Here is a 21,256-nt window from a genome sequence, read left to right as displayed (position 1 = left end):
AAGCTGGAGCAGGAAGGGCAGAGGCTCGTGTCTTCTCTGCCTTTTGCTCAGGGGAGGTTTTTCAAGGCCACTTTCCCAACCCAGGGTGGAGACTGGGAGCTCAGATTGTCTGCATTGTACACCAAAGATCCCTACTGTCTGATGGCAACTCCTGTGCAATGAAACAAAAGATTTTGATATAAGTTGATATGAAAGAAACTGTTGAGCCTGCAGCGTTCTCCCCCTTCTTTTTAAAAGCAAGCGCTTTTTCCAGGTGATGAAAATGTTCATTATATTTTACATTGCACGTAAGACTGCAAAGGTTGTACCTGCAGCAAAGCACAGAAGGCTCGGGAACTGGGAGCTTCATTGCTAGCTGCAGGAGTGGAGTAGTCTTTCCTGGCTTGGGGGTGGATGTGTTTACACAGATCATTAGCAGAGAAAGCCAAGAACAGGCATACATGGTGTGAGCCTGCATCAGGCAGTAAAGAGGTGGGCATTTCTCCAGCCTGCTTCAGCGAACCCCCACGAGGCATCTGCTGCAGCTGCTCCCTTCCTCCTGTCCCCCTAACTTAGAGCCAGCAGCACAAAGTGTTCACAACTTGTACAAGCGGATGGTTCTCAGCTGGATCCCTATCGCCTCCGTGCTCCAAACCCAACAGCTTCTTGTTCTGCAAATACAGTAGGGCTTGCAGAGGTGGCTTGGAGCATGTTGTAATTTCTGCTTGGAGGGAAACCATCCACATGACTGATGCTGGCAACCAAGCTGCTGTCTGCTGGAGCAGCTGCCACGGAAAGCAGCTGCAGCTGGTGAGGACTCCATCTTGAGATTCAGGAATTAGGGCCATATTTTGCAACCAGCTTAAAAACAATGCGCTCCCAAAGTCGGGGGATGTTTCATGGGGAACTTTCCCTCTCTGCTGGAAGCCAGTCAGAGAGTTAAACTGAGTCAGCCCCACGGTCCAGATCTCTGTGCTTGTCCTCTGAAAGTGTGCTGTGCAGGGGGGAGAAGGGTCAAGCCCCAGGGCTCACTTACCTGATGATATTGTGCTCTCTTCTTAACAGGAGGCAGCCAGGGCGTGTGCGGTGACCCTGGGATCCCGTCTCACGGCATTGGGCTGGGAGATAAGTTTGATGTAGACAGCATGGTCCGCTTCAGCTGCGAGCCTGGGTACACGCTCCGGGGTTCATCCGAGAGGACCTGCCAAGCCAACGGCTCCTGGAGTGGCACACAGCCCGAATGTGAAGGTACTTCTGCAACCCCACAACTCCTGTGCCACACCAATACTGCCTCAGGGTCGGCATCCCAGCCAGCCCAGCCCCTCAGTTTGGTTACGAGGCCATTCAGGTTCTTGCCAACATCAGGACTGAGGTACAGAGCAGTTAGAGCCCTTGGGCACTGGTCCTCACTTTGTCGTCCTCCTGAGAGCATTGCTCACTGCAAGAATCACGGGGTGAATTTCTCGTTCTGCATCCCACACCCAACTAGGTGGTCCATTTTGGCTGCAGATCTGCAGGTCCGGTACCCCTGATTAATTGTTGCTTTATCAAAGAAATTCATCAGAATGAGTAATGTGAATAGACTCAAACCGCTGTTAAAGCTGGCACTGGCACATGCAAGAGTCATTAACATTAAGCACAAATGCAAAATGCAAATTATAATCCAGTAAGCATATTTTTGTATTTAAAAAAACCCAAACCCCTTATTTTCCTATTTGAAGGAATCAAGTGAGACCCCATAATCCAATGTAATAAACCCCCAGCCAGATTCTCTGAGCTGTGCTGCTTACTGCTACTGTTTTATAAAAGTGTTTAAAAATCAATTGGGGAAAGAACAAAAGCCAAAATGAGGCAGGATACCAAATGCAAGGAGACCTGGGCAAGTGCTTCTCTCCAGCTGATTTGAAAGCCAAAAGCTCAGAGACAGTTTGCAAATGAATTGGAAATTTATTCCAAATTGATGGAGCTCTTGATTGAAAAGACATTGAATCATGTTATTAATACACTCAGGTCTTGGTGTTTTTTTTCATTCTGTTTTTTTATTATTTTTTTTTTCTCCTTTCAGTAGCTCTGTTCATTAATCTCAGGATAAATAACCCATCGGGTTCCAGAGGCACCAAAATAAGGATCCCTGGCAGATTTTTTCATACTTTATGAATAATAATAACATTAGGCCTATAATGTAGTCATTTAATGTTAAGTGCTGACTGGCCAATATAGGAAAGTAATTTACAGTGATGAGCAGTGAGCTATGTCTCTGTCATTTGTATGCACGGCGAGTTGCACGCGCTACGAGGTGTTCTTATGGCTGCACTTTGGAGTGTTATATTCAAGTTTATGGAACAGGTAGCTATAGGAGACGGAGGGGAGAGATTAATTTTGAGCAAATGAAAATGAGGGCTGAGTGCCCGGGCAGGTGCTTGGAAGGAGCAGGCATCTCTGCTGACGTGGAAAAGCTCCAGCCTGGCAGCGCAGCCACTCGGCACCTCAGCGGGGCATTAGCTGTGACTCAGCCACTTGTTCGCAGCTCTCAGCCACCAAATTGAGCAAAATCAAGCCTGATGGGGCTTCACAGGTCACCAGCGCTCACCTGCCCAGGGAATTCAATGCAAATTGCTCTCCAGATAAGCTGCAAAATGAGCGCAGAGGGTCTCGGTCCGTTCAGCAGGAGATGTGGGCCCACTGCAGATGAACACAAGCGCGCAGACACCATGCAAATCCTACCGCGTAAGTAGAAGGAAGAGGAGAGGAGCTGTTATTTCCATTTCAGAGAGAGCAAGCTGCCGTAATAGGTTCAATTACAAAGCCTGCGCTTGTCTTTGAAGTCAAGGAGCTGATTGTTGGACTGGCAGTGGCTTCCTGCGTCAGGACCAGTACAACCAGCTGGTCCATGGAGGGGATGTAAGTGTATGAGAGTGCTGGGCTTCACAAAGGATGACCTTCAAACTCATCAGCTTTCAGTCCTGCTACCTTTTACCAGCTAGAATATTTCCATAAAAAACAAAGGAGCAGGGAGGCAGGAAGAAACCACAACTGATTCCTCCAAAATGTACAAATTATTTGAAATGAAATTAATTGGAGAGACTCCTCCTGGGACTCCTGCTTCAGTCTGTTTTACATTGCTCCAGCTTTGTTGTCCCCAGTAAGAGCAGCTTCCCTAGCTTTCTAAAAATGGCAGACCTCATTTAACATCAATTTCCAGCAAGTTTTTAAGATGTAAATGACATTTTAGATGTGTTTTTCCTTCTTCCTCTTCCTTCCTGATGCCCTGCCCATTTGTGCTCACTGAGTGGTGCAGGAGGGGGTTCACCAGTCGTACTCTGCTGCATGCTCCCTCCTCCACTCAGAAGCCGAGCAGAAATTTGATTTTATAATGTTTATTGTTTCACCAGTTGAATTAAAACTGCCTCCAAAATGAGACGGGGCCCTGGCTGCTCTTTGGCAGTTTCAGTAGACAGAAACGTGTTTATTTAATGTGATAATGCAGGGGGAAGGAACTGAGTTTTGTCTTATCCCAGTCTGACTGAGGAGGACATGCGAGGTGGCAGAGCTGGGATTTGGGTTCAGGCTGCTTTTTCCTTTCTCTCTCTGCATAGTTAGCTGGAATGTGGGTTACTGGTTAAATTAAACAGCATGGAAATTACCAGCCCTGGAGCAAAGGCTGTGAGACTCCAAGGGCTCTCAGCTGTGTCTTATTCCAGCAGGAGGTTTTGCCTGATGTGTCAGACATCATTAGGGGAGTGTTTCAGCCGGTCGGTCAGGTGGCAGCAAAGCCCAAAAGAAGGATCGACGGTTATAAAGATTAGGGCAGTGGGGGACGAGCAAAGGACACTGTATTCACATGCCACCTCGAGCACAGTCAGATGTGCACTTGTGCTCTGTGAGAAGTCACCAGCCCTCAGCTTTTCCTCGCTGCAGGTTGTGAGCAGCCAGGCTCGCTGCTCCTTGCAGGAGGGTGCCCTTCTCCTGGCACTGGTGAAGGCAAGGAACTTGCCTTCATCCTGGAACTTTATCCTGGAACTGATCCCCATTTTTTTTCCTGCCACAGGGAAGAGTTTCTGATCCCTGGCAGTGGCAGAAGTTGGGACCTCTGTGCCATGCACTTTGCCAGGGTGCCCAGCCAGGCTCATCCCTCTGCCAGCGTGCTGGGACTGCGTTGCATGGCTGGTGGCTCTCTGGGGGTTGTTTCTCTGGCTGCCTTCTGGCTCCCGGCTGATTTCACAGACAAATCTCACCACCAGCTCAAAGCATTTGTTTTTAGAGCACTCACCAGACGGCTTTCGCTGATTGTGATGCTCTGTCTCATCTTCCTTGTGGCGCAGGGCACTCTCCTTGTCTTTGGCAGAGATGCTGATGGCTTTTAGCAAGCCTTTCCGTGGTGTTTGCTAAAAAGAACTTCACAGAAATAACTACAGGAACAAAATTTACTTTTGATAAAGAAACAAACCCAGAAACCCCAAGGTGGGGAGCTCTGTAATAATCCACCAGTCCCAGAGATGTCTGAAATGTTTCCATAGCAGCACGGGGGACCTTTCAGCAGTGCGCGTGGTTGGCGCTGTGCGTGCGCCCCATGGTGCTCCGCAGCCCAGCAGAGGTTTTGCTCGGTAGGGATGCTTTGTGTGGTGGGAGCCGACTGATAACCAGGGCTCCTGGGTCTTCTGCAGGGAGATGTGTGCTGCTCGGGTCTCAGCACACAGGGTCTGGGCTCCTGGGCTTGTCTGTCATAACTTCTGGAGCGTGGCAGAAACTGAGACTCGGGTGAGACGAGTGGCTGCCGGCGCCTCCTGCGCTCCTTGCAGCAGCTGAAAGTCAAACCTTCCTTGTCATATCAGTCATTTCGAGTTAGTGTCGTTTCCTGGAATATTTCCCTGGTAAAGAAGCAGCAACTGCAAGAAATCCCCATTGCAGCTGATTTTCAGCTTATTCTCTTGAATTTTGACTTAAAGATAATTGGGTTTGAGATTCTTCAGGAGACGTGAGTGGATATGACTATGGGACTTCCAGGGTATTTACGATTTATACTCTGTTAAAAACAGTGCAAAAACAGTTTTCTTTTGGGGTCTCATTCATTTTTCATCTCCAACTGAAGCCACAGGGAATTATTTACCCACTTACTGCTCACTTGAGTGATTGGATCCTACATATATATAATTTATGATTTTAAGTTTAAGGCTTTTCATCCTTACATTTACAGCTTCTTTTATATCTGCACCACGGAGGCTGCAGCTGATGTACACTGAGATTAACCAATTTCCATAAGTCTCCTTTTAGTCACAGAAGTAATATTTTGGGGTCATCTGTGCATGTTTGGCCACAGGCATCTGTGGAGGAGGCTGGACGGGAGAGAACAGCTGATGTATGGACCAGCGGTGAAACAGTAATTTCAAGCTTTTTCTGGGTTGATAGAATCTGACTTTTATCCCAGCATCTCTTGGAAATGAGACGCGGAGACACTGGCTGCATGAGAAATCCGTAACGAGAGAGCACCTCGGATGGCGTTGGTGCCATGCAGAGTTTCTGTGCGCACAGTCCAGAATGGTTATTAGTTTCCTCCTGTTAGACAGATCTGCCTCCAACAAGCTCATATGTTAACAGGCTGTCAGCAAACTAAGTGACAAGGAAGAGGGAGACTTCTCTCCTTGCCTTGGTGGCTTCTGCTTGCTGCTTTCCTGCTGTGGCCCAAAGTTGTGTTTCCCACTGGAGAAGGGCTGGCAGTGGCGTGTTGGGTGCACGTGCCGGGGGGGCTCACCTCCTGTGTGCCCAAATTGGTGCTCTTGCAGAGCCCATGGCACATTGCCAGGGAGGGGAAGGAGCAAGGGATTTCCTTGTCAAAGATCCAGGTAGCTTAAGCTTTTCCTTGATTCCTGTGATTTTCTTTTATGTCTTGTAATTTCAGAGTAAATGAGGGCTGGGTGCAATTACTGCAGGTGCTTATTTTGTCCTGACAGGGCTTCATGCATCACCATCCACTCCAACGCCCTTTTACTGCTGTAGTGCGTTAGACAAAAAATTGGGGCTCTGACAAACCTGTAATTGTCTTCCCACAACGTTCTCCCTCCTCCGAGGGCCTACCCAGAGATAACCAGGCAGTGGCGGTGCCGCAGGGGGAGGGCAGCAGGCTCCCTCGCTGCTTTCCTTCCTCTGAACTCTGCAAAGCTCTCGGCTAGAAGAAGACCTCGACATCAAGCAGACAACAAAAAAGTTCTTCCTGCAGCCTGGAGGAGCAGCCAGGAGGCCGGGCTGTGGTTCTGAACTGTGGGATCCATCCAGCAGGAGAGGGGTCCAGGTGCTTCGGGATCAACTGCCTGCAGGGATGCTGTTTTCCCACTCCCCAGGCAGGGATGCTGCAGGACCCATTGCTCGGGGGGTACCCGGTGGCGGTGATGCTGTCGGACTGATGTGGCTGGCTGCCCACGGAATAGCCTGCTCCGTCCGATTTGATCCGGTGGCTTTGCGGTTAATCTGCCTTCTGTGTCAAACAGTCAGCTGCAGGATAACAGCCTTGTTTCTCATTTGCAGGGATTGCTTTTTTAACCCGGCCGTTTTGCTTTCTAGTTATATCCTGTGGAAACCCTGGGACCCCCAGCAACTCGAAGGTTATATTTAACGACGGCTTGGTCTTCTCCAGCTCCATTATCTACCAGTGCCGGGAAGGCTACTACTCCACAGGGGTGCTGAGCAGGCACTGCACCGTGAACGGGACGTGGACCGGGACCACTCCAGAGTGTACAGGTGGGCGCTGGGACGGGTTCCTGCACGATGAGCTCTGAATTGTGCTGGCCAGGCTCTGCGGGCAGATTGTCAGCGTGTTGAAGGCCGGCTGTGGATGTGCACACGGGTGCTCTGTGCTGAGAAATTCAGCTGAACTGCCTGCTGCCAGCACCAGTCACTGCGGCTGCAAGCTCTGTGACTGCCTAATGGAAAACTCTTGCTCTGGGTTTGTCTTTTTCCAGCTGGGTGAAGGGAGCTCCGTAATAATTTCCATGAGTAGATGTCAAATGTTCTGGAGGGGCTCTCGGGGGGCTTTCCGGAACGTGAGTGGTCCTGCCACCGGGAGCCACCACATGTCGGGGCAGATCCCATGTCCAGAGACCCTCGGTGAAGGCACTGGGTCTCTCTGTGCCTCTCTCCAGCCTCCAGCAGGAGCACAGCTGACAGCAGAAGTGGTTTTGCGTAAGAGACAGTAACTAGGCTGAGGAGCTAGCCCAGATCTGACCCAGGTTTTATTTGATGTTTAACGTGTGCTAATATTTATTCTTGCAAGGCCTTAATGTGCCATTAACATCACTCCTCGCTCCACTGAGTAGAAGCAAAGTTTCCCCCACGTGTTACAGCCCAGCCTGCCCCAGCTAGCTATAGCACAGCTCTCCAGCTCCTCTGTGCTGCAAAAGCTCCCTTCTCTGTGACTAGTGGGCTACATCCTGCTCTGGAGAGTGTTCAGGACCACCAGGTTTCTAGGATCACAGCTCCAGAAGTATGAGACGAGGGATGGTTAGCCACAAGTGCCTCTTTCTTTTCCTTTGGCAGTGATCAACTGCGGTGACCCCGGTGTCCCAGCCAACGGCATTAGGCTGGGTGGGGATTTTACCTACAATAAAACGGTGGTGTTCCAGTGCACGCCTGGCTACATGATGGAGTCAGACAGGGCATCCTCTCTAACATGCACGAAAGACCGGACCTGGAATGGCTCCAAACCTACCTGCAAGGGTAAGAGTAAATATGGGAGGTTTTAAGTTTTATGGGCCACCAAGTTTGTTTAGCCTGGGACATGAGGTATGAGGCACTAACTACTGCATAGTGCCTGGAGCCCACCTAGGGGTTTCTTGGTCCTATCATTCAGTCTGTCCCCTGTGTTTATAGCACTTTTTCAAATTACTCAACACATGGCTATCTTTAGGTCTATCAGTCATTAGGTCATCATGCCCCCAGGGGGAAGGAATTGCCATTATTCCTAGAGTAGAAGAAGAAAAGTGAAGCACGGAGAGCTAAGTGACTTACTCGTCACAAAAACTCAGATCAAACTTGAATGAAGCATTCTGTTTTGCGGGCACACACTTTTGCCATCATCTTGAAGTCTGAAAAATGTTTCTTCCAACTCCTTTCATTATTTCTCCATTCTGAGATTGCCTCTCTAGTTCGGAGATAGGAAAGGGAAATAATAGAACAGTTGCAGGACAGGCTGGATCTCTTCTGCCAGTGTTTTACTCCCCCACCAAGAGTAGATAAGGCTTGTAGCAGCAGCTGTATACTTCTTTTGCAATCTGGAAAATTTACCTGTCATGATTCTGATAGAAATGCAGACCACGTAGAAACTTCCAAATATACTCTAGTTCCTTCAGAGGCTGTAAAGAGCAATTCTTACACTCCTCTTTCATTCTCACCACTGAGCTAATGTTGCAGGAATAATATAGAATGTGGCCAGAGCCTCATTTGGAGGCCAGGTTGATTTGCATGAGCTTAGCATCTTTCCCAGTGCTCCCCTGAGCTGAAAAGCAAAGCACTGCAAAAATGTCATATTAAAACACCCTAGAGTGAACGAAATACAGGCTGGTTATTGATTCAGCTGCTAATCTGAGATTCAGCCAGGTTTTCCAAAATCCATGAATCTTTCAGGGAGTCTTAGATGAGTTTTCACACTAAGTCATGCTGGATTCTTACCTTCACTTGGAAGTGAACGCAGACTCAGAAATCTGACTTCAAGATTTGGGATTTGACTAACTCCAAACTTCAAAGTAAAATCCTAGGGTTTACAACAGCATACACAGCTGGAAAAGTTTGTAACCCCCTCCCTACTAGACCAGTCCCAGGAGATGCTCTTTGAGAGCAGCATATAACTTTGATCCGACATGAATTTGCTTGTTAATGAAAATAACTATGCTGAGAAGTTGAGAGAACCGATTATGCCTTTGTTTTTCATTCAGCTATCATCTGTAAATCCCCGCAAGACATCCCCAACGGCAAAGTCGTGGGCTCGGATTTCAGCTGGGGCTCCAGCGTCAGCTACGCCTGCCTGGAAGGGTACCAGCTCTCCCTGCCTGCTGTGCTCACCTGCGAGGGGAACGGGACGTGGAGCGGGGAAATTCCCCAGTGCTTCCGTGAGTACAGCTCTGTGTCCTCGTGTATGAGCTGGGAGGAGGGCTGGGTTTTAAAGCCCAGGCATTTGATGCCCTTTCTCCAATATCTCTGGTCTCCATACAACTGCTTTCAGTGACAACTTTGTCCAGCCTGGCAGTGTCACAGAGGGGCCATTTTCAGCATGCATGAAGTTAAATATCTGGACACAATCACTCAGCCCCTTTTAATGTAGGTGTGAGGTCCGGTCTGCAATGGCTTTGAACCCCTCGCACGTTCCTGTCTGTGAGGCATCTTAAAACTCCGGCTGCTTGTCTGCATGTCTCCTTAGAGACTGAGTTTTCTGAAGCCAGGGCTCCTGAAACGTTGCCAACCCTTGGCAAAGGGCACTGCGGTGTTGCAGCAGAAGTTAGCAATGTTTTGTGAAGGCAGAGCTTTGGCTGGTTGGAAACCCGTGTGCTTGATAAAATAGCTAATGCAAAAAATTAGTTAAGTGTCTCATAATGATAAAGGCAGATTTGAGTTTCTTTTCCTGGCTGAATGGCTGGCAGCTGCACAATAGCCATTTTCATATTAAATCATACAAAGCCCTCACTGTGTTCCTTGCACCTTTCCCTGGATCTTGTATAATTAGTGGGCTTTCTGTGTGACATGGAACCGCACAGCAATTTGACATCGTGCAATTAGAGATGCATTTTATAACTAAGCATGCTGCTAGGGGAAAAAAAAAAAAAAAAAAAAAAAGAAAAAGAAAAGATGGGGAGAAGGTGGAAGTTAATTAACAGCAGTTGGCAAAAAAAAAAAAAAAAAAAAAAAAGAAAATTACAAGGAAAGTAGCCAGCAACGCCTCCTGCCACTAGTAATTCCCTAGTCAATCACCGAGTTTGATGGCAGTGAGTAGTAAGGTCCGGGCCATCAATAGACCCATCTTTAGCTTATTAACATTGCCTGCTCCTGAGGAGGCTCACTGCAATCTTCTGGTCTCTGCCTGCTGCAGCTGTGTTCTGCGGTGATCCTGGGATACCCGCTCAAGGCAGGAGGGAGGACAGAGGCTTCACGTACCGCTCGTTCGTCTCCTTCTCCTGCTTGGCCCCCCTGGTGCTGGTGGGATCAGCCCGGAGGTTCTGCCAGTCCGACGGGACGTGGAGTGGGACCCAGCCCAGCTGCATAGGTAAGGGGAGGCTCCTCTGTCTTGCAGCCTCAAGCAGAGTTGTCATTTTGCATTTTTCTTTGTAGAAAAGCGTGGGGTTTTATTGTTCTTTCCCTTTCTGGGTTTGCAGAAATTAGCATTTTGTTTCCCTGAAAATTAGAGCGTTTTCCTTTTGTATGGAGATGATGCTTTTGTTTTGTTCTGACCGTACTAGCTGGTGGTAAACAACCCACCTCCTTGTCTTGAAGTTTGCTGCTTAGACTCGGTGCCTGGCCCCATCCTTCCTGCCCCTGCTGCTGGAGGTGGGCAGGAGGGAGGAAGCAAAGAGTTCCTCTGCACAGCTTCCAGATTCACGTTACCAACTTGGGTCTTGGGGTGTGAGGGCTGTGGGAGAGCCTGCAGAGGGAAGCAGCAGGCAGAGACCCCAAAGGCTGGTGCTTTGGGGTCTCCAAGTTAACTTGTGGAGCTGGAGACAGTGGCTGTGCATCAGCGCAGCGCTGCACCTGCACTCATCCCCTGCATTGTGCTAATGCTGCTACTCCCCTGCCAACATCTAGGGTATTGGCTTTGCAGTCCTGTGCTCTGTGGTCTCCGTGCTGCTTCCAGGCTCCCTTAGGGGCCCCCAGCCCAAGGCATCGCTCTGTGGAGACGCACGATATCGTTATCGGTAATGCGGCTGAAAATGCAACCCAGCCACGAAGATCAGCCGCAGGTCACCGTTGAGTGTGGCTGTTCTGTTCACAGAAACTGCAGCAAACCCCAGTTCTGCCCAAACGGTGCACGTGAGAGCTCTTATGTTCTCTGTTGTGTCTGAATTATATCCAGAATGGCAGAACAGCAGCTCCTGTAATGTGAAGGTGATGTATACAGAGAACAAAATCCTACAGATTGCTTTGCCGAGCTGTAATGTTGGGATTCAGGTTGAAACCTCCAAACATTCTTCATGTGACTATTTTCTGGGGCTTCCAGAACCCTTGGAGACCTAAGGGATGTGTATAATCATAATTAGTCACAGCATTCTCCACCAATTTAAAACTCTGGCTCCAGTCTTGAGTTCCGGGGCTCCCGTGGTGCTGAGCTGCACGGGCTCTGTGCTGTGTGCCTTTAGCTGCCTGCCAGAACACCATCCTCACCACGTTGTCTGCCCCCAGCTGGGGCAGAAACAGAGCTCAGCCTGTTCTCCACTGTTCTCAATCATTCTGGCTTGTTAACTACATGTTAAATGTGTCGCAAGTTACATTTATGTAAAAATATTTGTGACCTGAATGTCAAAGTCTTTTAGTTTCCTGCTGATGCCACCAGCAGCTTCTCACATAGACAGTTGCCTGCTGTTGTAAATTTTGGTTTTAGATGCTAGGATCGGGTTTCTCTCTAATGTTTCATCACCTCCTTGCAGTCCCTAATCAGGGATCCTGCCGTACATACGTGGCACCCAGCCCTCCCGAGCCATGTGTGAAACTGCAGTGTTCAAACAGCAAACAGCTCGCTGTGCTGCTGGTGAAATGTACCTCGAATTTGTCTCTCTAAAACAAACCACGGGAAGGGAAAGACGTGTCTACAAAACCCTGACCTGAAACGTCAGCTTCCAACACAGGCAGCCAAGCCCAAAGTGCTCTGTTTAGCCAGATCTCATCCAGTTTTGAGACACATTAGATGGTCAGCGCTGCCAGACCCCCAGATGCAGCCAAGAGACCGAGGCTCTGCCCTCCACCCTGTGCCATCCATCACCTTCTACCTCATCCAGACGATGGAGCTCTTTGTTTTAAACACTGTGACTTATCTGGGGGCTTCTATGAAAACTGCATCATTGACGAATGACAAAAACTCAGCAAATTTGAAAGATGGAAAATGAATTAGCTCGTGTGCTGCAGCCCCAGATGGGCCACGTTTTGTACCTCTTGTTTTGTGATTCGCCACAGCTTCAAGGACCAGGGAGAACAGCAGGGTGTGCATAATGCTTCGGTGTGAAGAGGCCGATTAGTTAGACCATAAGGAATAAAGGCATAAAAATAAATGACCAGGCTGTTAGGTACCGAAGTCATGCTCCATTTCCCTACAGCTGCAGCAAGAAACGACAGGCCACTTCTGCTCCCACTGTGTTTGTTGGGTTGTGGAGACTTTTCTTGGAGAGTTTATTTCTTGCCTTGCCCAATCCTGTTAATTGGAGTTTTTTGACTAAGTATAGAGAGGGGTTGGGCAGAGCAGGGAAGTGGGGGGAGAATTAAGGTCCTTCTCATAGCAATATCAAGTGTGTTGAATTAAAAAGGCTGGGAATCCAGCCCAAAATCGCATCTGAATGAGATTCCACGGTGCTCCAGGTCTCTGCTAACAGAGTTATCCCCTCGCTGGGGTACTGGAGCATCCCTGCAGGTGGGCATTGCAGCGTAGCTCAGTCTTGTGATCCCAAGGAGCAGGAGCTGCTGCCCAACTGCCTTTCACCCTGAAACTCCAGTTTCCTTTGCTCCGTTTGGGATGCTGATAACAAAGCAATACATCTCCACCTCGATCCCATTGATGTCCTGCTACTGTCGACACACTGGAAAAAAAGGAGAGATAAATGCTAAAAGAGTAGCAGCGAGTATTCCTACTGAATTGTGTGTATTCATCTTCTGATAGATTGAGACCAAATGAGGCATAAAGAGAGATTATGTATCTGAGATGCATTAAAATTTCCAGCCCCCATCTATCACCACAAACTAGCCAGGTGCCGAGGTGAGCGTGCAAGGGATGGCTGAGCCCTGCCTGGAGGGATGAATGCACTGACCCAGGGTGCAGGGGAGGACAGGGCCATCGCTCCCTCGGAGCAGGGGATGGCCAGAAGGAAAGGAGGGCACAGCGCCGGGAGCCAGCCGCTTTGCTCCTGGAGTATAGAACAGGGGAAGGGAAGGGAAACGTTGCTGAGACAAGATTTATGTTCTTACATTTTCTCCTGGGTGATAGAGTGCCTCTGGTTAGGTTGTGTTGCAACCATCAGGGATTTAAGGAACAAAAATATCCGTGTATTTTTCCCTGTTGCCGTGTATTCCTTCCGTAGCAAAATATTTTGCTCACGTTGGCAAAGGCACGGGATGGAGAGCAGGGGAAGGCAGAGCTCCAGCGTGGCTTTCACAAGAGCTCCTCTAAAACAATCCCTGTTCTTTTCTTTTAGACCCAAGCCTCACAACGTGTGCGGACCCCGGCGTGCCTCTCTTTGGGATGCAGAACAACTCCCAGGGCTACCAGGTACGGTCACAGCAGTGGGGTCCCCTCGGTGGTACTGGTTGTGGTCAGTCCGTGGATTAATGTGTTGTGTGTGGACAGGACATCACGGCGTGCTCCGTTACACCTCGGTGCATTTGTAGGGGATTAACTAGCAATGCATTATTTATAATATTAATTACAGCGCTAATTAATAGTTATTAGCGTAATTAGTATTCACTTCGGAGGCGAAATTTCCATTCATTTTCAGACTAAATCCTGTAGGTGGTTTTCGTAATCCATGCAGTGTGAAATCAGCGGAAAGGAGAGAAAACAGCAGAGCAATTCCCTGGGGTGTTCCACCTCCAGCCTCCGCTGCCGGCCCCGTGGGCACCCGTTGCCTGCTGCAACGGAGCCAGGGCTGGGGCCAGGATATTTAATTCCACACAGCCACCCCTGCCAGAATGGATCTGCCAGTTCTGCTGCTAATTAGTTATCTTAATCCTGAGTTTTAATGAATTAATTCTAGTGTTTAATTAATCCTGAGACACCCTGGGCCTGATTTTTGTGAGGGTTGCTGGTCTGCGAGCTGTGCGCTGTAGCAAAACCACCTCATTGGGGGCAAGGTGGTGATGGAGAAGGGAAATTTGGGGAATTTTTACCCCGGCATAGTACAGCCTTCCTGGGGGGGACGGAGGAAATGTTCAAAGCCCTGCATGGGGATCGTTTGCCAGCGTATTTTGGTTTAAAAGCAAATCCCACTGAAGTATTGGGGCTCAGAGCCAAACTGCGTCACACTGCCACCTGCCTGAAGCAGGGGGTGATCTTCGCTACCTTGAAACCAAATACACAAAGGCAATAATCTGCAAAAAGTAGGCACACCTCAGGCACGTTGAGGAGTCAGTTTTCAGTTTTTGTGATCCTTTTTGCTGTTCACAGTCCAATTTGGCACTGACACCGTGGCTGAGCAATGTTTATCGATACTAGTTGTTTTGAATGTCCCTTTTGGCAGACGTTTTAGCCATTTCTAAATACAATGCTAGCTCTGGTTGTTTTTACAAGATGTAGCAGCCTTCCTTATCACTGAACAAAGTAACTCTCAGCACAGCTAAAGGCAGCAGGTTTCCAGGGGCTCTGAGGGACGTCTTGGCACTGGATTCTGGCAGGGGGGTGAGTGCAGAAAGCAGGCAAATCATCTTTTCAGTGTACAGATGAAAATTATAGGAGTGCTTTTGTATTATAAGTGCATTGCAGTGGCAAGTTCGGTGTTGTGTCTCCTATTGAAACAGGTGGGAAGCATCATTTTCTTCAAGTGCCAGAAGGGGTACCTGCTGCAGGGCTCCACCACCCGCACCTGCCTCCCCAACCTGACGTGGAGCGGCGTGCAGCCGGACTGCGTCCGTAAGTTTTGGGACGTTTTGTGCCTTTGACCGTACAGTTATATTTTTGTTGTGCTGTATTTCACCATGCAAATGGCTGGCGCTGAGGAGCTGGTATCTTTTTGGGGAAGGCTCTGAAAAACCACGTCCTTGAAGAAAAGGGGAGCCCGCATGATCATTTCTCTGCTGACATGATTATACCAGCAGCCGCTTCTGGTTTCAGATAAGATTTTTGTTTAACTTGTTCCTTCCTCAGAGATGTAGTTTGAGGTGAGGCTTTGTGCTGTGCTTCTGAAACCACATTTGAGGGCCGAGATGTGAGCTCGCACTCCAGGGACGTGGTTAACATTTAGCCAGAAGGGTTCTCCAGCAAAGCAGTGTTTCTCTTCGTCTTTAATAATGTGTTGCTCTTTGTTTTAAGCTGTCCATCATCTTTTCCCTGCTACACCAGAAGGAATTTGAGTTAATGTATTTAAGCTGTAATATCCATCATGGCCTCTGTATCATAAGTACTACAAATCTTCTCCCTCTCTCTTGTGAGACGGTTTATTGGTGAGATATTTTTCAGTTAACAAACCCTGCAGGGACTCATGCTGCGAGCAGCCCAGGTGGGTAACCCCGCTGGGTGCCTGCCTTTCAAAACTCCCACAGGTAGCATCAGGGGAGAGGGGGCAGTTGTGTTGGAAGCTGCCTTTCCCCACTGCTCGCCTCGGTGAAGGGAACGTGACCCCAAATTCACAGGCTTCCCTCTGCTGAATTGGAAGATGGCAGGGATGCGGCAGCAGCTGTGACTCTAAGTGGGATTTTGCTCCTGGTGCGAGATGTGTTGAAACAGAAGTTATTTTTGACTTACTCGTGTCAGCGAGGGCTGCTGAGCTGTTGCTGTTAGGTTCTGTGAACAGCATTCACCGTCTGCAGCACAGGAGCGTGGAGTGGATGCAGTCACCGCTCGTGTGGTGCTGAGCTGCTGGTTCCAAGCAGGGCTACGGGCTCGGAGCTGGGGTCTCGGATGTAGCTTTATGGCTGTGCGAGTTCAGGTTGGTCTCTCAGCCTTTCCGAATTTTATTTTCCACCTTCTTTAAAACGAGGATGAAGATAATACCTCCTGAAGGCTGCCGAGGATTTGTTTTCATTCATGAGCGGTTTGAGAGCGACGGAACGGGGAAATTTACAGCGTGGGTGAGAGCGAGCTTCCTGGCGCTGTGATGGATTAGCTGGGTGCCGTAACTTCTCAAGGAAAGTGGTGACACCTTTACTACAAGGCCTGATAGAGCGGCACACGCACACGCTCTCTCTGGTGGCAGGCAGTTGGACAAGCTCAGCGTAGGTTTCTGTAGGCCATCTCCTGGAAGTTATTGAGCAATTATAGGAATTTACGGCTATTGCACGCTTCTGAGGACTTGCTGTGTGATCCTATGAACAGGTAGATGCAAATTATTAGTAGGACACTGGTCCTGTGAAGAAAGGTTATGTAAAAACAGATCTGGAGTGCACCCCCTGGAGTTGTTGGCTTGACTTACTGGGCCCTGATGTCCTGTGAAGGCACATTTTGGCCTGCAGATGTTCCTGGGACACATTGCTGGGGTGAAAAGCTAAAAGAGAGAAGGAAGGAGGCTGTTCAGTTTCTTTTCCCAGCCTTTCTGAGTGCAGCTACAAGGGAACCCCAAGAAGCTCAAACTCCTGCTCAGCTCTAGGAGGGTGAACTGAGTTTTCTTCTCTTCCATGTGTCAGGCACAAGGTCTTTAGCATCATTTGGTCTTGACTTTTTTTTGCTTAAAAGATGAGGGATAATGGTGCCTGATTTTTTTTTTAGTTCATGGAAGCTGGAACTGCGTGAAGGATCCCCTGAGAGCTTCAGCCAGGAAGAGCAATCTGGCCAGTGAAGCACGGGAAATGGTCTCATTAATTCATCTGGCTGGGAAAAATCCAGGCATGGCATTGTCTCCCTCAGTGATCAGAGAAAGCTTTTGCTGAAAAATGCTCTTCAAAGACATTTGCGTCCCTGCTGATCTCACTGGTGACCCTCTTCTGCCTTTCTGGGTGGGGAATCTCACCTCTGTTTTTGTGCTTTTCAGCTCACCACTGTAAGCAGCCAGAAACCCCCTCCCACGCCAACGTCGGGGCTCTGGATTTGCCATCCCTGGGCTACACCTTGATCTATTCCTGTCAGAACGGGTACTATCTCACTGGAGGATCTGAGCATCGAACCTGCAAAGCAGATGGCAGCTGGACGGGAAAACCACCCATTTGCCTCGGTAAAAGCTCTGAGCAGCGTGATGCCAGCTTGGCTTTTCCTTACATCTCTGCAGAGGGGAGCATTGCAGCCCAAGAGAAAACAGCTCTGCTCTTGGAGCTACACTGGCTCTTTAGAGAGAGTCATGAGTTTGCATGGCTGAGCTGGTTGCAGATACCACAGCTGCCACAGGGTCTTGCCCAGCTCCCAGGAGGGAAGCAGGGCAAAGGTGGGGGGATTTCTGCCAGGTGGTTTGGACCTAGAAATATCTGCACGAGATGAACCTTGGTCTGCACCTTACCAACCTTTTATTTGCCCCAAAGTTAAAGTCTTAGGTCAGGAACATGTAGTCTTGAAATCCAGCTGCGTGGCTCTTGGGGAGCATGGTAGCTATCTCAGGACACCGGTTGGGAGCAGGTGGCAAGGCAATTAATGATGGCAAGGACAGTAAACGAAAGCCTTGTGCTGATTGAGTCTGCAGCAGGTGGGCAGGAACCCACGCAAAGCCCCTGTAGGGCGGGTGGCCCCATTATGTGTGCAAGCAACATCAGGTGAGGGCTGTCCTTTATGAGAATCTCCACGACAGAAAAAAACAGTGTCTCAACAGTGTGGGATGCACCAATATTCATTGGTTTGGGGTTTGTCCCTCTCTTCCAGCTGACATCCGCCCCAGCGGAAGGCCGGTTGGCACCGCGCGGGACCCGCCGCTCGCCAAGGTGTCAGGTACGTGATGGGGCTGGCTCTCTGTGGCAAAGGGTCCATCCCTTCCTACCCTGCCCCCAGGGCAGCCAAAAAAACATCTGAAACAGCAGGGCTGGTGAAAAAAGCCCGCACGCCCCATCCTGTTCCTTCATGCTTGGCTGGAGAATGGACAGGAGCCTTGAGGGAGTCGAGCACCAACATCCACTGCACTCCCCGGAGAGTCAAGCCCTCTAGGATGTTTTACATCAGAGCTTTTTTAAAACTTTGGTGGATGTTGCGATTTTTTTTGTGTGTGTGTGTGCTAGCTTTTCCTAAGAATCCATTTTTAGGTTTTGTTTGTTTTTAAAATTTTCATGGCATTTTTTTTGTCAAAACAACAAAATTAAAGTCATCAGCTTGTTTGTTCTCCTCTCTTTGGGTTTGTACTCAGTGATGATAATACAGAGAGTGGGTGGGATTCGAGATATTCAAATACATATTTTTGAATTCGAGGAAAGAAAGAAATTCACTCTATTTTGATTTCTGAAAAATGGAAATAAGCAGCAATGCAATGCTCTTGTGTTTGTGTCCCCGTTTGCTGTGGTTTCTAGTGCCTGCTGATGTGTTCGCAAGAAATTCCCTTTGGAAAGGCTCCTATGAATACATGGGAAAGAAGCAGCCTGCGATGCTGTCTGTCACCAGCTTCGACCCTGTCACCAGTAAAGTCAATGCCACTTTAATAGACCACAGTGGCGTGGAGCTGCAGGTGTCTGGTAAGGGAGCTGACATGGCTGTTTGTAGGGATTTGTACTCACAGTGTTGTCTCAGGGAAAGAGGCAGTGTGCTCAGCTACCTGAATGGTGTGTCCTATACCTGTGTTTGCTGTGACTCGAACTGAAAGGCAGCACAACCCAGTCCGTTTTCCATTCCCATAGGGCTGGAGTGGTGGATTTGTAGTGTAATACAAGCAACTAAATGGTACAAGTGCCCCCTTTTCCCTGCCCTTGAAGGAGCACTGTTACTGACCTGGCAATACAAGCTAAACATTAACAGCTGAGTCTCTTCCTGTGTGCAAAATGTCTTTAATATCCTGGGGGATGGGTGTGGGACTGTGGTTTTGTGGTGTGTTTCGTTGTGTATCCCACTGATGGATTTATAGGAGGAGGAGTTGTCCATTCTGAGATGATTTCTCTACTCTGACAGGTAGCAAGTGAATTACTTCGAATTGTTGTTACGATCTCATGATTCAAAGTCACTTGTGTTCCAGGCATTTACAAGAAAGAAGACGTGCACCTGCTTCTCCAGGTTTATCAGATAATGGGGCCAGTGGAGATCTTTTTAAACAAGTTCAAAAATGATAAATGGGCTCTAGATGGACACGTAAGTGCATGGACACATCGTATACAAAGTCCACATGATTCATCCATCCCAAGTCTATCATAACCCCAGCTTTCCTCTCACTGCAGCTGGTGAAATAACTCCCTTAGCTGGTAGCAATATGAGGCTGTTATCCTCCAGTGCCCTGCTTGCTTGAAGGGCACATAGGGCATTCTTCCAGCACGTGAGATAATGTTACATGAGCAGTCAGCTCTTCCACACTCCCTTGTAGCTGTATTTTTTTCTTACTGCCCTCTGGTTATCTGTAAGTCTTCCAGATAACACTAGAGGAGAAACCAACATGATTAATTCCATGTTAACATTTTATATCTCTGTAACATCAAGTTAGAAGAGCTAATCTTTCCTTACGGAGTCAACTTCTCACCCCAATTTCTGTGTTGGGTAGCTTCCCATGCCCATAAGAGATCCACTGGAGCTTAGAAGAAGTGTGCATCTGATTGACCCATGGCGAGTCATAGCTCAGGGTCATTGCTATCCCTGTTGAATCAGCAGCATGGTCTGTAGCTTATTGCAAACAAGATTTCCTCCACCCCCCTCCCCTCGAGATGTGAGAGTCTTAACAAGTTGTTGGGCAGTTAAACTTCCTTAAAAAATGCCACTTTTTTTTCTGGGGAATTGAATTAAATTAATGCTGTGCGTGAAGTTGAAAGAGGCTGACAAGATGGGTGCTGAAAACCCAGGGAAGTGTTGCAGAAATGTGTTAATCTCTGCTCTCATGTCATTGCAGGTCTCGTCAGAGTCATCAAGTGGCACGTTTGTGTACCAGGGCTTCGTGCGTGGCAAAGGGTTTGGGCAGTTTGGTCTTCAGAGACTGGGTAACCTTCCTCTAACACTTCCTCCCTTAATTGTCAAAGGCTAGATATTGGTGGTAGTGGAGGTTTTCAAGCAGGGAACAATCCTACTGCCCCTGGCAGTAGTTTTCAACCCTGCTGGGCCAGATTCCTCCGGTTGTTTTTGACCTGTCAGGTTTCATGTAGCCCTTCCCAGTGAAGGCCCAGTCTGTCTCCCCTGTGCTTCTCCCCACCGTGTATCATTTACAAGAGAGATGACAAAACCCAAACCAGCCACTGGGGTGGAGAAGTCGGGTGCCCTCATGTCTCCATAGCCAAGGGAGATGGAGGTGGTTGCATCTGAAGCAGCTGCTGGTTTTTCAGTTTTGAGGCAGAGCCATCCACGCTGCACAGGAAGGAGGGGATTGCAATTCCCTGAAAGCGTTTCCACCCTGCAAGCTGCTTTGTTCTCCCCTCTGGTTCCTCCCTGCACAGTGGATGCAGCAGCTCTGCTCCAGCTGGTGTTCAAACACCTTAAACATTGGATATTCTGACAAGGGAGACTAAACCCCCCTCCTCAACTTGGATAACACAAGATCTGGGGAAGACAAACAACACAACAAGAACGTTTTTAACTTGTGAACTAAAATGAGGCATTTAAATAAACATGTTTCTGTTCAAAGACAGAAAGAGTTTGGAGGCACAAAAGAGCACCTGGGCACATTTTTTTCCCCATCTTGCCAGATGTCTGACCTAAGAGCCCAGGTCCCATTGCTGCCACAAAAAAAGCATCTCCATCGCACTTTCAGAAGTCACAAGAGGCACTTGAGAGCTTAGACTACCCAAGGTCTAAGCCTCTAAATCTCTCTTAAAATGTGGCTTAAGCTCTTAGGCCTCTTAGCATTTTTGGAATCTAACCCTGGAGTCTTATCACCTTTATGGAGAATTAGATGCTCATTATTGTGGCCTTTGGAAGTCTCTCTTAAAGCCTGGCTTTACGTATCCAAGCATGAGCGTTTCAGTAAGGTTAATCTGTTTACATCTATCTTTAATTGCACTCCTCAATAAATGATAATGCCTGAGCTAGGCTAGATCTCCAGACCTTTCTTCACGAAAGACAGAAGCTTTTGATTACCTTTTACAGCAACACTTGTAACTTGTTCTGTCCTTGAAGAGGTAGCCTGTAAGTCAAGCAAACCCCATTTCCTGCAGCGGTGTTTTGAAATTTGGTTACCTTTGCTGTGTTTCAGACATCAGCATGATGGAAAATGATCCAGAATCAATAGGACACCATTTTGCATCAAACAGCAGTTCTGTGGCAGCTGCCATTCTTGTGCCTTTCATAGCCCTGATTATTGCAGGGTTCGTGCTTTATCTGTACAAACACAGGTAGGTTTCAGGAAAGATGCCAGTAAGT

General features: G+C 48.4%; 1 protein-coding gene across 8 annotated transcripts in view; it reads left to right on the top strand.

The window, feature by feature from the left end:
- The window catches only part of CSMD2 (CUB and Sushi multiple domains 2), a 323,412-nt gene that overhangs the window by 297,898 nt on the left and 4,258 nt on the right, over positions 1-21,256 (top strand). For all 8 annotated transcript variants that reach the window (XM_072027339.1, XM_072027338.1, XM_072027341.1 and 5 more), the window contains 13 exons: positions 1,045-1,227; positions 6,535-6,711; positions 7,507-7,686; positions 8,901-9,074; positions 10,049-10,222; positions 13,350-13,423; positions 14,668-14,779; positions 16,833-17,012; positions 17,648-17,713; positions 18,283-18,444; positions 18,939-19,051; positions 19,797-19,884; positions 21,090-21,228. In XM_072027339.1, coding sequence (XP_071883440.1) covers positions 1,045-1,227; positions 6,535-6,711; positions 7,507-7,686; positions 8,901-9,074; positions 10,049-10,222; positions 13,350-13,423; positions 14,668-14,779; positions 16,833-17,012; positions 17,648-17,713; positions 18,283-18,444; positions 18,939-19,051; positions 19,797-19,884; positions 21,090-21,228 — 1,822 coding nt within the window. The remainder of the gene's footprint in view (positions 1-1,044; positions 1,228-6,534; positions 6,712-7,506; positions 7,687-8,900; positions 9,075-10,048; positions 10,223-13,349; positions 13,424-14,667; positions 14,780-16,832; positions 17,013-17,647; positions 17,714-18,282; positions 18,445-18,938; positions 19,052-19,796; positions 19,885-21,089; positions 21,229-21,256) is intronic.

The sequence above is a fragment of the Anas platyrhynchos genome, chromosome 24 (genome assembly GCF_047663525.1).
Source record: "Anas platyrhynchos isolate ZD024472 breed Pekin duck chromosome 24, IASCAAS_PekinDuck_T2T, whole genome shotgun sequence".
Taxonomy (NCBI): Eukaryota; Metazoa; Chordata; class Aves; order Anseriformes; family Anatidae; genus Anas; species Anas platyrhynchos.
This window is presented reverse-complemented; position numbering and strand designations above follow the sequence as displayed.